The sequence below is a fragment of the Ceratotherium simum genome, chromosome 14, assembly GCF_057802395.1.
Source record: "Ceratotherium simum simum isolate JZ-2026a chromosome 14, ASM5780239v1, whole genome shotgun sequence".
Classification (NCBI taxonomy): Eukaryota; Metazoa; Chordata; class Mammalia; order Perissodactyla; family Rhinocerotidae; genus Ceratotherium; species Ceratotherium simum.
In genome coordinates, this window is record NC_141913.1 from 26,902,576 (window position 1) to 26,917,685 (window position 15,110).

The 15,110-nt window shown below is 41.6% G+C and overlaps 1 protein-coding gene across 4 annotated transcripts in view; it reads left to right on the forward strand.

Moving 5' to 3' along the window:
* FHOD3 (formin homology 2 domain containing 3) overlaps window positions 1-15,110 on the forward strand; it is a 466,256-nt gene that overhangs the window by 300,743 nt on the left and 150,403 nt on the right. For all 4 annotated transcript variants that reach the window (XM_014781352.2, XM_087439151.1, XM_087439152.1 and 1 more), the window contains exon 9: window positions 4,626-4,769. In XM_014781352.2, the coding sequence (XP_014636838.1) occupies window positions 4,626-4,769 (144 nt within the window). The remainder of the gene's footprint in view (window positions 1-4,625; window positions 4,770-15,110) is intronic.

Consider the following 15,110-nt stretch of genomic DNA (forward strand, 5'->3'; position numbering starts at 1 on the left):
TAAAACTATAAAAAGTGTTATTTGTAAAATGAAAACCACAAATAAAAGATAAAGGCAAGTGACAAATTGGGAAATTGCAAAATATAGGGCAGAAAATGATACTATCCTAAATATATTAAGAACCCAGTTGAAAAATGAACAACATTAAACCTGCCAAGATTAAAAGAAATATATAGTAAAACAGCAAGACATTTTGCCCGGGTCCCGTTGGCAATGATTGCTTTTTAATGAAATGCCATTTGTTGATGAGGACACAGGCAATTCTACAGTTCTGGTGCAGAATGGGCACCACTTTTCTGTAGAATAATGCTGAGAGTTCTGTTTTTATTTTCAAAGCTATTTGTGAGTTTATTTTACCATGCAATTTTAAAGCAATTTTCTGTTGGTTTATTAAGATTAAGGTCATCTATTTCCTGTCATTTTCAGTCACTGACGTTGTTTTAGAAAACACTGAGTTCAGCAAATATAGAATTTTCACTCTTGCACAGTGTTTTCCATTGTAATGCTGTCCATCTTATTGGTAGAGGTGGTGCTTGGCTGATCTAATGATCCCAGAAGCATCTGCGTGGCGTGGGCATCAGCTGTCAATCACTGGCAAGGACCCAGCTCCTGTCACACTCTCCTTGGCATCATATGGCATTTAATGTCCAGGAATTCCTCACTTACTCTTTCTCTTCTGGCAGTCCTGTCTCATCTTTTGGTAGTTCTGGCCCACGAGAAGTCCAGGAAGGTCCTGAAGACGTTCCTCCAGATGTCATCCTTTCCTTAAAAAGGTCACTGACCGCCGGCACCCACACTGGGTTTTTCTTATGTTAAATTTTAGTCGTGATTATTGCCTCAGTGAGTAAAATCTTTTGAGATCCCAAAGAAAATAATAAATTGAAATGTTAATATGGGCCTGGAAAAAATTCAGACTCTGAAATCTGGGGAATTGCTTTTCTAACTTGCAACAAAATAAAAGATGGCCTAATAATACAGAATTCAAAAAATTAACATTTTTAGGACAAAACAACAGTACTAAATTTTAGCCTGCTCATGATTCTGAGACTGAAGTCTGCTCCCTTTGTTAAACAGGGATATTATAATAGGGGGTTTCCAAGATACAGACTAATCCCCCCATTCTTCTCCCTACCTCTGACCCCATGTCGTCACAAGACATGAAGGAGCGTCAGAAACTAACCATTTCTCACCCTGTAAGCTGAAGTCATATAATGCCCTGTCTTGGTCCAGCTGACATCCGCTCAGTGGGAATCGCCCACACTAGGGCACTCAGATATTGACCACCTTGTAGAACAGGATGAGGCAGATGGGAGGATGAGTAACAGGAGGCGTTACTGTGCGGCTGGCTTGGAGCACTGGAAAAGGAGGGCCCCAGGGACCCTGGGGGAGGGAAGATGCTCCAGTAGAGCCAGGGGATAAGGAACCTGGATGGGATTCATGCTGAGTATTTGCCTCTGTTTTTACATTGTATTTTATTGTTTTTTTAATGACCATATAGTAAAATCTACTTTTTTCTTTTGGTATTTAGCTGTATAAATTTTAACACATATATAGTTATGGATAATCTTCACAATTAGGATATAGAACAGTTCCATCTCCCCAAAAATCTCCCTCATGTTATCCTTTTATAGTGACATCCTGATCCCCTGTTCATACCTCTGACAAGCACTGATTTATTCTCTATCAGTGTAGCTTTGTCATTTCAAAAATATCAAATGGGATCATACAGGATGTAACCCTTGGAAGCTGGCTTCCCTCACTCAGCATAATGCCTTTGAGATTCATCTATGTTGTTGCATGTATTGACTGTTCACTCCTTTCTGCTGTAGTGTAGTATTCCATTGCATAGATACACCACAACTTGTTTATCTGTTCACTCATGGAAGGAGATTTGGATATTTATAGCTTTTGGCTTTCACAAATAATGTTGCTATGAACATTTGTGGCCAGACTTTTGCCACACTGGTTCTATCCTACAAGAAAGATTTGATGGAATCAGTGAAAACTCAGGGAGAGGAAAATAAAATGTCTTTTGGGACAGAGATTTCTCCCTCTGAGAGATGCCCATAAAGATTTATTTATCACAAGCCCTGGTGAGACAAGGTCTGAGAGAAAACAGGAAGGGGGTCATGAGTGTCATCTGAGGGTGAAAATGTCAACAGACATTTGCTTCTCAGACTTTTCTGGAGCAGCTGCCACCTTTGCCAGAAGTAGGCAACTTAGCGGTGAGGTGTCAGGGTAGAAATGAGAGGACAGGGTCCAGGGAGAGGTGGGAGAGTGGCAAAATGTGCTGAGCATATTAGAGAATCAGCTGAAAAAAGGTGAATGTGTGTTTCTACGTTGTATAGTCCCCTCCCTGTGCAGGTGGAGAAAGAAGCTGTATTTGTTTGTGGCAGAAGGCCATCTCCCCTGTAGCCACACATGAGAAGTGGTGGTATGTAGGCTTGGCTCAAGTGCAAATTTTCACAGTGGAAATGACAAATGACCTCTTAATACCCTTGGTTCTGGGCCTATTATTGAGCAAGGGCTCCCTGAGTTTATTTGGTTCTATAGACCTAATTGTTTAATTATTTAATAGTAATTTCCCCAACCCAAAACGGTTGGACTTGCTAAGGCAATGGGGATTAGGTCTAGGAATTTAACCCCTCTGGAAACTTCTGAGTGAAAGAACCTTAGTTGACTCTCAGCCGGGATAAAAGGGAAGAAGAAGGGAGGGGAACCGAGAGGTGAGGAGACTGCCGGAGGCCTCTCTCTGTGCCTCGTCCTGGCCTCCACACTGTTGTGTAGAAAATTTTAAGTCTAACACGAAATGTCAACTCACCTCCTTTCCTCAAGTGGTGCATTTGGCAGAGTCAGCAGTCGGGGCATCTCCTATCGTGAGCCCTGCCATGGCCTTGGTGTCGCCTTTTTCCTCACCTCATCTTTTAACAAGTTCTAGAGTTTTCACTAAAACCAGAGGATGGACTTGTTCTGATGGCAGGAGTCTTGGAACGGGTGCATACTTTTTCAGTTAGCATCTGGAGCCGGGGCAGTTCGGTAGACTGTTGCCTGCTCATGCCACGGTGACCCCTTGTCTGGCGCCTGCACACACTGGCATGTGCCTTCACACTTGGCCACTTAGGTTTGAGCACCTATGCGTTACAGCTTCTAACTGGTTCACAACCTCCCATTCTGTGTCCTTGCCGGGGTCCCTGATTAGCTAAACTATCGCATCCCAGTTATTTTTCATTAGTTTCTGGTCTCAGCAGCAGTGAGTTGTGTCCAATTTGCTCAGAATGGAAAGGAAAAAGCCATCATTTGGGTTTTGAATAGAGACATTCTTTCCAATATTAATAGCCCCCAAATAGAAGTGTTAGAGAAGTTGGTGCTGTGAAATGATCCTTACGAAAGTGTTGTTGGTCTTTTTTCTTCCGATGCAAGTCACCATGTTTAGAATAATGTTGAAATATATGTAGGGTTCTTAGAAATGTGAAGGTAGTGAAACAAATAGGGAGTAAGGACCCCTTGTCTGAAATTCCAGGCCAGAGTAATTTGTGCAGAAGGCGTGAGTGCCTGAGGAGAGGAGACCAGAACCGCACGGGTTTTATCCCAGGTCTTCAGCAACTTCCTGTTACTCAGGCAGATCCCTTCCCTCCCTCATTTATAAGATGAGGAGCTTGTAGTAAATCACCTCAAGGGTCCTTCCAGGTCTGAGCAGAGACCTGGTCTGGGATACCTTCCTTCTTTTAAGAGAGGCAAAATTCAAAGAGAAGTCAGCTTGTTCTTTCTTGGGTTATCTTTCTGCCTCCTGGTTGCTGCTTTGAAATTTCTCTTGTTTTCCCAAGTTTCATAGACCAAGGGGCAGGCCTACCAAATTGAAAGAAAAAAGAGTCATTGTTACAACTCCAGCTGTTGGTAGATTGATTTTAATAGGAGTTTCTAATCACTGAGTATGTTAGTTTTCTATCACCGTGTAACAACTTACCACAAACTTAGCTGCTTAAAACAACAGACTTGTCATCTCCCAGTTTCCATGGGACAGGGTCCAGGTGCCGCCTCGCTGGGTCTTCTGCTCAGAATCTCACCAGGCTGCTGTCAAGGTGTTGACCAGGGCTGGAGTCTCGTCTGATGCTTGGGATCCTCGTCCAAGCCTCTGTGGTTGTTGGCAGAGCTCACTTCCTTGCAGCTGTAGGACTCATGGTGGCTTGCTGCTTCTTCCAGGCCAGCAGGATAATCTCTCTTCTAGTCTCAGGAAAGGCCTAAGCCTCTTTTAAATGGATCACCTGATTAGGTCAGGCCTACCCAGGATAATCTCGCCTTTGATTAACTCAAAACCCGCTGATTTGGGACCTTATTGACATCTGTAAAAATCTTTTCACCTTTGCCATATAGTGTAACCTAGTCATGAGAGTGTCCTGCCTGCACTCAAGGGGAGGGGATTATACAGCACCTATGTGCCACGGGTGGGATCTTGGTGTTCATTCTGCTTACCACACTAAAGAAGTTTTTTCTCAAATGAACTTGTCATCTGTCTTGCTTTGTCCCATATTGTTATAATTGTAGCCACTGGCTACCATGCAAAAAATGCCTTGAGAGCCTTGAGACAGTCCCCTAAGACATGTCTGTGTCCTCTTCTCTCCTTCCAGACGTTGTCAGGATTGCCAGACCAAGACAGCTTCTATGATGTGGTGGACTGCCTGGAGGAGCTGGGCATTGCGGCCGTGTCCCAGCGGCACTTGAACAAAAAAGGGACTGACCTGGACTTAGTGGAGCAGCTGAACATTTATGAGGTAACCAGCCCTGCCGAATCAGAAACTGAGGGTGGGCCCAGCGGTCTGTGTTGTACAAGCTTCCAGGTGATTCTGATGCATACATAAGTGTGGGAACCCTGGATCTAGGAGAAACTTGGTAGTTTGCTTGCTTATTTATCTATTGCTATTTTATCTTAGAGAGCATGCATTCTGTCAGCAGCACTTGCATTCATGGTAAGAGAGACAGACAGACAGACAGAGATCGCGTTTCTTATACTTGAAGGGGTGGAACTTCAGGCAGGGCCGGCTACAGAATTTGTAGGGCCCAGTGCAAAATGAAAATGCAGGAAAAAAGTGCTGTTCAACACACTAAACAACTTTTTACTTTCTTCTGCAGTCTCTCTCACCTCATTATGGTGTTTTTTATTTGCATTTCATGTCATAGTAAAGAAAGAAAAATTAAAATTGAAAAGTATTAGCATGAGTTTTACTGTTCATCTCTACATTGTGCAGTGCCAGTTTAAAATGCAAATATGAATATTTAACCTGTATGCAGAATCAGAAAAATTACCCAATTTGTAGTTTGTAGCTCATACATGTATTTTGTTCTTACTGGAACAGTGAAAACTCTGTACAAAATGAACTCAGCTATTTTTACTTCACTTCTTGATAATGCGTTCATTCCATCAACTCTCGATCTTCAACTTACTGATGAGTAAGGAAGGCTGAAAGGGAAAGAACTGTGGGCTGCCCTCCCTTTTCATTTTTTCTATGTTATTTCAGCATGTGTGGTTGGCTAACATGAGAAAGTAACACAAGTTAGAAAGGAGGTGATAGGATCCTTGGGTTGCCATTTCTTTGCGTTCAAAGCAATGGCCTCCAGGCTGTCAGTCATAAGTGTATACTCAGTCATAGGTGTAATACACTTTCACTGTACTCACTTCAAGTCTCACTGAACTCCCACATATCGTGGGTCTACCAGCACTCAGTGCTCACGGGCGCAAGGAAGGGCACACGTGCACATCGCAGCTATTTCCTCTACTCGTGCACATGCTCCATTGTCACATTGGGCTTCACTTATAAAACACAAGTTTAAAGACAGAATTAATAGGAATTTCAAGATGATGAAAGCAGAGCATTAAGCCAAGCACAGAGCCCTGCTGAGTGTGAGCATGGAGCCCTGTGCAGTAGCACAGGTCTTATGCCCATGAAGCTGGCCCTGCTTTGGGTTATGCATCATGGCTTTACGGCCTGTTGACTTGAGTTCAAACTGTTCCCTGTGGATTAATTTTATGTCAAATGCTTCTCTGTTCTTAAAGTTACTTATATGATATATCTATTGTCTGGACTCTAAGTGAAGGTTACAGCACATTTCATGAGTAGCAAATTACATTCCTTCTTGCTGATCCTCATCATCCCGGTTTCCTCCTACAGCCAGTTGGGGGCAGGGTCTGGAGACATGTTTTCTCTTGGGTGGTGTGACTTTGATCAGGAAAGGTTATTCCTTTAGGCCCATGCTTACGCATAAAAATGGAGTGAACAAGGCTCTCCCTGAGTACGTTCCATCAGTGGCATTCCACTTTTTTCCCCCCAAGTTTTTTTCCCTGGATATCAGTCACATACCACAAAATTAACCGTTTTAAGGTGTAAAATTCAATGGTTTTTAGCATTTTTCACAAGGCTGTGTATCCATCACCACTATCATACTCCAGAATATTTTCATCACCCCAAAAAGAAACCCATACCTATTAGCAGACACTCCTCATTCCACCTTGCCCCACATATCTCATACCCCCAAACCACTAATCTACTCTCTCTGTGTGTGGATTTGCCTTTTCTATACATTTCATATAAATGGAACCATACAACATGTGGTCTTTGTGACTAGCTTTCACTTAACGTGTTTTCAAGGTTTATCCATGTTGTAACATGTATCAGTACTTTGTTCCTTTTTGTGCTAATATTCCATTGTATGGATATACCACATTTTGTGTCTCTGTTCATCAGTTGATGGACATTTGGTTTATTTCCATCTTTTGGCTCTTATGAATAATGCTGCTATGAACATTTTTATACAAGTTTCTGTGTGAACATACGTTTTCATTTCTCTTAGGTATACACCTAGGAGAGAAATTGCTGGTCATATAGAACTCTGTGTTTAGCTATTTGAGGAACTGTTGGACTGTTTTCCAAAGTGGCTGCAGCATTTTGCCTTCCCACCAGCTGTGTAACGAGGGTTCCAATTTCTCTACATCCTCCTCAAGGCTTATTACTGTCCATCTTTTTTTTATTATAGCCATCCCCGTGAGTGCTAAGTGGGACACATTTTGGTTTTTATTTGCATTTCTCTGATGACCTCTGATGTTGAGTACCTTTCCGTGCCTATTGGCCATTTGTATATTTTCTCTGGAGAAATGTCTCTTCAGATCCTTTGCCCATTTTTAAATTGGGTTGTTTTGTTACTGTTGAGTTGTAAGAATTATTTATATACTCTGGATACTAGATCCTTATCAGATATAAATTTTAATGTATTGTTTTCCCATTTTGTGGGTTGTACTGTTTTACTTCTGACCTAACTGATAAGTCTTATTCATAGTGATACATATTTTTAAATCTTTCCTTCTTCTGCTTATAAAAATATGTACTCATTGAAGAATATTTAGAAAATACCAAAATGTATAAGAGAAAAAATCACCCATGATTTTATTAGTAACCATGGTTAACATTTTGGTCTGTTTTTCTAGACTTTTTTGTATATGTAGGTGTATATTCTTAACTATGGAGATAATAGTCTATATACAGTGTTGTGTACTGAATCTTTATTAGTAAATGTATTGGAATCATTTTCTCATTAAATGTTCTTCAAGAACTTAAATTTATTAGGAACATAATAGTCTATCTGTATGCATGTACCATAATACATATAACCAGTCCTCTGTTTTTTCAGATTTAGATTAGTTCCAAAGTTTTTGCAATTATAAATGCTGTTATGATGAACAGCTTTATTCATAAATTTTTGTGCACAGCTAGAGTCCTAGGAAGGCTATTTCCCAGCTAAATGACTCCATTGTGATCTTCACTGGGTAGAAGTGGAGAGACTGACATGTAACTCACTATTTCCTAAAAGTTACTGTCATAATACGTCACAAGTTGAGGAACAGAACAGAATTATCTTTGTCTGATCTTATGAGAAATCAGAGGAAACTGAACCAGAGATATTTGCTGTCAGAGCTTAAAGCTTCCCATAGCTGCCCAGCTGGCCAGCTCTTTGTGATCCTGCTCTGGGCATCTTCTCCTCTAGCCAAGCCTCACATATCCAGTTATCCGCCCAGACTTTTGTTGTTCATTTTCACTGGTATGTGGCATTGGGAAGCCAGTGGGTGGTGAAGGGGTATGCTCTTATGGCTCCTAAAAGATAGGATAAAGTAAGAATACTAAAGATAGAGAAGGAAGAGACCAAAGACAGTTGGCTTGCATAAAAGACAGACTTTAGCCAGTACAGACACCTCCCATTCCTTTCTTCCTTTTTCCCCCGTCAGAACTCCCATCTCTGAGACTCTGCTCAACCAGGGGCTTATGTGATCACAGCTTTGGGTTCTGTGTGGTCAGTGTGTATCTAGAAGACAGCGTGATGCAGGTGAATTTTCCACTGGAGAGAGGTGTTTTTTTTTTTTTTTAATGTGAGGAAGATTGGCCCTGAGCTAACATCTGTTGCCAATCTTCCTCTATTTTGTATGTGGGATGCTGCCACAGCTTGGCTGGATGAGCAGTGTGTAGGTCGGCACCCAGGATCTGAACCCACAAACTCCAGGCTGCCAAAGCGGAACACGGGAACTTAATCGTTATGCCACTGGGCCAGCTCAGGAGAGAATTTTGAAAATTAGCCTTGATACCTACTCCAGGAAATTACTTCCTGTTTCAGGGTGCACCTTCTCTCCAGCCTACCTGACTTTCAACCTACCTCCCCATCTCCCCCTTTCCCTTCACGCCAAACTTTTCAAAAGTTCATCTGTGTTCATTGTCTTCCTTTGGTTAAATTGCATTTGCTTAATATTTTAGCGTCAAGTATATATCATTCACAAATGTGGCATCCATGTGACATTTAAAGAACAATAAAACAAACACCCATTGTGATGGTTAATTTTATGTGTCAGCTTGACTGGGCCATGGGATGCTCAGATATTTGGTCAAACATTGTTCTGGATGTGTCTGTGAGGGTGTTTCTGGATATGATTAACATTTGAATTAGTAGACTGAGTAAAACAGATTGCCCTCCCCATTGTAGGCAGGCATCATCCAATCTGTTGAAGACCTGAATAGAACAAAAGTCCGAGTCAGAGAGAATTCGCTCTCTCTGCCTGATGGTCTTGAGCTGGGACATCAGTTTCCTCTTGCCTCTGGACTCTGACCGGAACTTACACCATTGGCTCTCCTGGTTCTTCTCAGGCCTTTGGACTGCAGATCTTGGGACTTTTCAGTCTCCATACTTCTGTGAGCAAATTCCTTATAATAAATCTCCCTATATTTCTATTTCTCTGGAGAATCCTGACCAATACACTCATGTGCTAGTTTTAAGAACTAGAACATTACCAATAACTTGAAAGTGTCCTTTGTAGCCCTCTCTGGTATCATCCCACTATCCACCAGCACTATTCTCTTTATAATTTTTCCTGAAAATAGCTTATTCTGTGAACTAACACAAAGGATCAGATTATCAAATCAGAGTTGACAAATCAGAGATCTTGCCCAGTATCTAGCCATGCTCATAATTTTGAGAATACAGTCTACAGCGGCGCAGAGAAGCAAGGAGAGATCTGGGACATCCCTTGTGAGTCCCCAGGGCCTGTCTTCATGCATCAGACCTGTGCTCTCTGACCCAGAACGATAGGTGAGGTCTCCAAGTAAGGCTCACAGTCACCTGGCCCAGTGAGTAGCATTCAGTTATGAAACATCTCTACTATACAGCCCAGTGAGTCATGGCTCATAATCCATAAATTATGGATTTATTTACTATAAGTCATCCTTAGCCAAGAACATCCTGCTAAGGGCATTCCAGAAACAAGAACTCTCATTTTAGCAAATATCATTAGTCTATTTATTAGGTAGTCTAGTTATTAACATATTTACAAGAGAGTAGATGGGATCACTTGCACTCTTTCTTTCCTCAAAGCATCTCTCCTGTGAAAGGAGTGAGAGGATCACAGCCCAGCTGCTTTAACTCTGTCATCCTAGTCTGTATCCCTAAACGATGTACTGTTTAATTTTGTCTGTTTTCAAGCTTTTTATAAATGGAATCATATCATTTATATCCTTCTACAGTTTTCTGTTTGGCTTAATGTTTTTGAGACCTACCCATGTTGTTATGTGGCCTTCTAGTTTGTTCATTTTTACTGCTGATGAATATATCACAATTTATTTATCTGCTCTTCTCTTAGTGGATGTTGGCGGGTTTACAGTTCTGTTGCCACGACAGACAGTGCTACTCTGAGCATTCTTGTCCTTTTCTTTCTGTGTGTGCGCAGTACTTCTTATGTTTAGGTATTGGTTTTTTTTTTTTGTTTTTTTTTTTTAATTTTTTGTTTATTGCAGTAACATTGGTTTATAACATTGTAAAAATTTCAGGTGTACATCATTGTACTTCTATTTCTGCATGGACTACATCATGTTCACCACCAAAATACTAATTACAACCCATCACCACACACATGTACCCAATTATCCCTTTCACCCTCCTCCCTCCCCCCTTCCCCTCTGGTAACCACCAATCCAATCTCTGTCCCTATGTGTTTGTTTATTGTTGTTATTATCTACTACTTAATGAAGGAAATCATACGGTATTTGACCTTCTCCCTCTGACTTATTTCACTTTGCATTATACCCTCAATGTCCATCCATGTTGTCACAAATGCCTGGATTTCATCGTTTCTTATGGCTGAGTAGTATTCCATTGTGTATATATACCACATCTTCTTTATCTATTCATCCCTTGATGGGCACTTAGGTTGCTTCCAAGTCTTGGCTATCGTGAATAACAGTGTTAGGTATTGGTTTTATTCTTGCTTTGTAAAAATATTTAGAAGTTTTTCTTCTTTCTCTCTTCTTTTCTCTCTGGTCTTTGATGGTTTGATAGAATTCCCTTGCGAAATTGTATGAGTCTGTGATGATGTGTGTTGTGTTGTGTTACAGGAGGAGATCTTTGGTAACTATATTTTTTTCCTATGGAAATTGGTCTGTTTAAACTTCCTGTCTTTACTGTGGTCAATTTTGCAAAATTATGTTTTCCTAGGAAATTACCCATTTCATCTGGATTTTTAAATTCATTAGCAAAGAAATATATAAATAGTCACTTATGAATGTTTTTAATTTCCTCTATTTCAGTAGTTATTTTCCCTTTGTTATTTTTTACTTTTTGTGTTTGTTATTTTTTTCTTTTTCTCTGGATTAACTAGTGTTTTGTCTATTTTGTTGGTTTGTTTTCAAATAATAATTTTGATTTATGTATGATTTATACTGCTTTCCTGTTTTATAACTCAATACGTTTTTATCTTTATAATTTCCTCCTTTTACTTTCCTTCACTTTACTTTGTTGTTCTTTTTCTAGATTTTTGATTTGGTTATTTAATTCATTTCTTGTCATCCTTTAACCATCTTTGCATTCTTGGCGTATAATGCACTTATCATGATATGTTCTTTTTTAAAATGTGCTGCTGGAATTCTGTTTGATACTAATTTGTTTAAGATTTTTACACAAGTGTTCATAAGTAAGATTGGTCTCCTCTTCATCCCCTCTTCCTCATTTTTGTATGCCATCTTGATCAGTTTGGCCATCACTGTTATACTAGCATCATAAAAAGGATGCTAATGGTCATGAGACCACTCTTGTACATTGCTCCTGTACAGAGTACTCCTGGCAGCCATGTCTATGGATGTCTCCAGGGCACTTCTCTGATTGTTCCTCCTCACTGCCCTCCCCTGGATCCTTCTTCTCTGTCTCCTTTCAGTGCTGAGGTTTCCTTATCAGACCTCCTCTCTCAGTCTAGCTGGACTTCTCTGTGATTTGCACAGCGAATTCAGCAGCCTTGGAGTCTGGTGGCTGACATCTTGACCCTGAGCTTTCTGCCAAGGCCTGTGGCTGCCTGCCCCTCTGCCTGCTTGTCATCTTATATTTCATTCATTCATCGAGGCCCATATGTGTCACATGCTCTGCTGGGTCTGAAAATACAGAAATAGATGATCTGTCCCTTCCCCAAGGAACTTTCATTCCAGAGTCTAAAACAAGCAAGTAGCTGATTCCCCCAGCAGCTAAAGGTGATGGCACAGAGAGACATAGAAGGTGCCAGGGGTGCTCTGACTATATGGGACATGGCTACCTGTAATCTGCACATGACATGCAGCCAGCTCTAACTGCACTTTTATTTTCCTCCTATGACCAAAAGAAAAATCCTGCACAATTTCTTCATTTCCCCACCTCTACAAAGAGCAGAGTCTCCCAAGCTACAAACCTGGAGCTGTCCTAGATGCTGCTTTGTCCTCTGTGCTCACACTTAGAAGTTTCATGAAAACTGAACTTCCTTCTCCATTCCCATTGTCATCCCCTGGCTCCGGCCCTCATGGTTTCTTGCCTGGATTATTGTGATATCTCCTTATTCATTTGCTCCCCTGTGAATTTGTTCAGTCAACAGAACTTTATCGAGCACCTACTAGAACAGTGCCTGGCACTGTTCTAAGCTCTGGGGACACAGCAGTGAAGGAGACAGACAAGGCCACTGCCCTGAGGGAGTACACATTCTAATGGGGTGCAGATGGTGACCATGGTGGCATGAATAAGCCGAGAATCTGAGATTGTGAGCATGTCTAGAAAGAAAAGACACAAGATGAGGTGGGGATGAGAAACTGAGGTGGGGGCAAGGAAGGGCCCGCCTGAGGTGATGGCCTAAAGAAGACAGTGATGGAGGGAAGAGCACTGGAAGGTCTCCAGCTTGGCAGATGTGACTGGAGGGGCAGGGACTGGGAGAGCAGTGAGAGCAGAGCCTGGAGAGGTTGGCTTCCTGTGGGGGTCGTATCCCATGGGGCCTTTGCCTCTCTCTCTTCGTAACTCTCTGCAGCTGAAGACTAGGTGACCCTCCTGAAAGTCAGATCTGACTATGCCATTCCTCTGTTGAAGAAAACAAACAAACAATGATGAGCGAGTGGATGGAAACCCTTTTCACAGTCAGCAGGATGAAGCCCAAACACCTTGAGTTGGTAGAAGGGCCTACACAGGCCTTGGCTGTTGTGCCTCTATGGCCTTGTCTCCAGCTTTTCCTGGGATGTCTCTGAAGTTCCAGCCACATTCAGCTTCTCTCCTATCTTGAACGTGAGAGGCAGGTCTTTGGGGAGCTTTCCTTTATCCATTCTCTTTACTTTTCCTGGAGTGTTTTCCTTTCTTGTTCTCAAGTTGGCAAACTGCTCCTCCTGCAGGACTCACCTCAGATGTCCCCTCTTCCAGGAGCCCTCCTTGGCAAGGTCAGAGGAGCTCCTGCTGCTTGTCCCCGCACTTTGTTCCCAGTCCGTGGAAGAACACTTGCCTATGTGTACACCTCTGATGGAACAGTCCTCAGGACGTACCTGCCTGTCTGTTTCTCTCTGAGCTACTCTATGTCGTACGCCTCGTTCCTCTCTCGAGCCCCAGGGAACAGCAGCGCACCTGCCCAGAACAGAAGTTCAGTGAGTGCTAGAATAAAGATCTCTTTTAAATATCTTCACATTTTATGACAGTGTTTGCCAGATGCTGGGTTGAAGGAAGGGCATGATTTAATCAGAAAGCAGCTACCTCAGGGCGAAGGTGCCCTGAGTAATAACTCAAGGTGACAACTGCATGCTTTAGATGCCAGGCCCAGTCAGGATTTTTATTCCTTTCTGAAAATTAATGCAGTTTTAAAAAATATTTACTGCCACAGGACAACTAAGTTCAGTATATGTAAGGGCAGCAAGGAGGCCTCTAAGTAGAGCCAATGTTTTCCTCACAAAAGACTATGAGTGTTTTCAAGCAATTGCAGAGAACTTAGTTGGGCTCTAGAATTTTTCCTAATAGTGGAGGACGTCTGGTGACCATATGTCCTGGACTTTCTGGGGACAGACCCAATTCCATGTAATTTAATTCCATTTCAGAAAGGTAGTATGATCCATGTTTAATTAAATTAATTTGAATTTTTATAGCTTCATGTGAGTTTTCAAATACATAAATTCACAAATCAAAATTAAATATCTTTTGTCAGATTATATGTTCTAACTTTTGATTCTGAAAATGTGGTCCTGGTAATGGGAAAGGCATCTTAATGCTGAAGACTTTAAGGGTGATGGGTAACTGTGCTTTTAGGAGTAATTAACTAATAGGTCCAGTCTCTTAAGAGCTCCCTTGTCATTGGTGATTTTTAAAAATGTGTACCAATTAGCTCTTGCTGCATAAGAAATGCACCAAAAACTTAGTGGCCCAGAATAGCAAGTATTGCTCCTGATTCTGTGAGTCAGAATTTTGGGCCTGGTTCGGCTGAGAGATTCTCATGCAGCTGCAGTTATCTGATGGCTGGACTGGGGCTGAATGATCGAAGATGACCTCATTCCCCTGGTTTGGCATTTGCTGCTGGCTATTGGCTGGGCCGTGTGTCTTTAGCAGGCTAGCCCACACTTCTTCACATGGTAGCAGCATTTCAGAAGGTCAAATGCCAATGCACAAATGCTTTTCAAGCCTCTGTTTGCATTGTTTGCTGATATCCCATTGACCAAAGCAAGTCGTATGGAAAATCCTAGGCTCAATGTAGAGGGGGTGTATGCAAGGGTGAGCAAACAGGGAGGCATGATTCTCTGGGGGCCTAGCACCTTAGCAGTCTGCCACAACCTGTTGTCAGCATAGTTCCTTCCTGAAATGACACTAGCACTGGCATCCACTTCACCTAAAAATGGAATCAAGCTATGTAGGTATAAATTAAAAAGAACACATGGGATAGCAATGTAGAAAATGATAGCATCTGTTATGTAAAGATGGCTGCCTGTCATGGATGTTGGTGGTAGTATAATGTTATAAACTCAAAGAAATGTTAATAGATTTTGACCTCCATCAAGAATGTTCAGATTATTGGATATTTGATGATATTAAGAAACTATTTTAAGTGGGACAGTGGTATGGTGGTTATGGTTTTTTGAAATCCTTATTTTTTATAGATATATACTGAAATATTTACAGATGAAATGATATGTTCTGGGATTTACCTCAAAAAAATCTGGCTGTGGGGTCAGGGGCAGGGAGTGGGGTGTAAATGAGACAACATTGGCCAGGGTTGATAATTGCTGAACTATCATGGGCGATGAGCACGTTACGGTTTTTATACTCTTCTCCATACT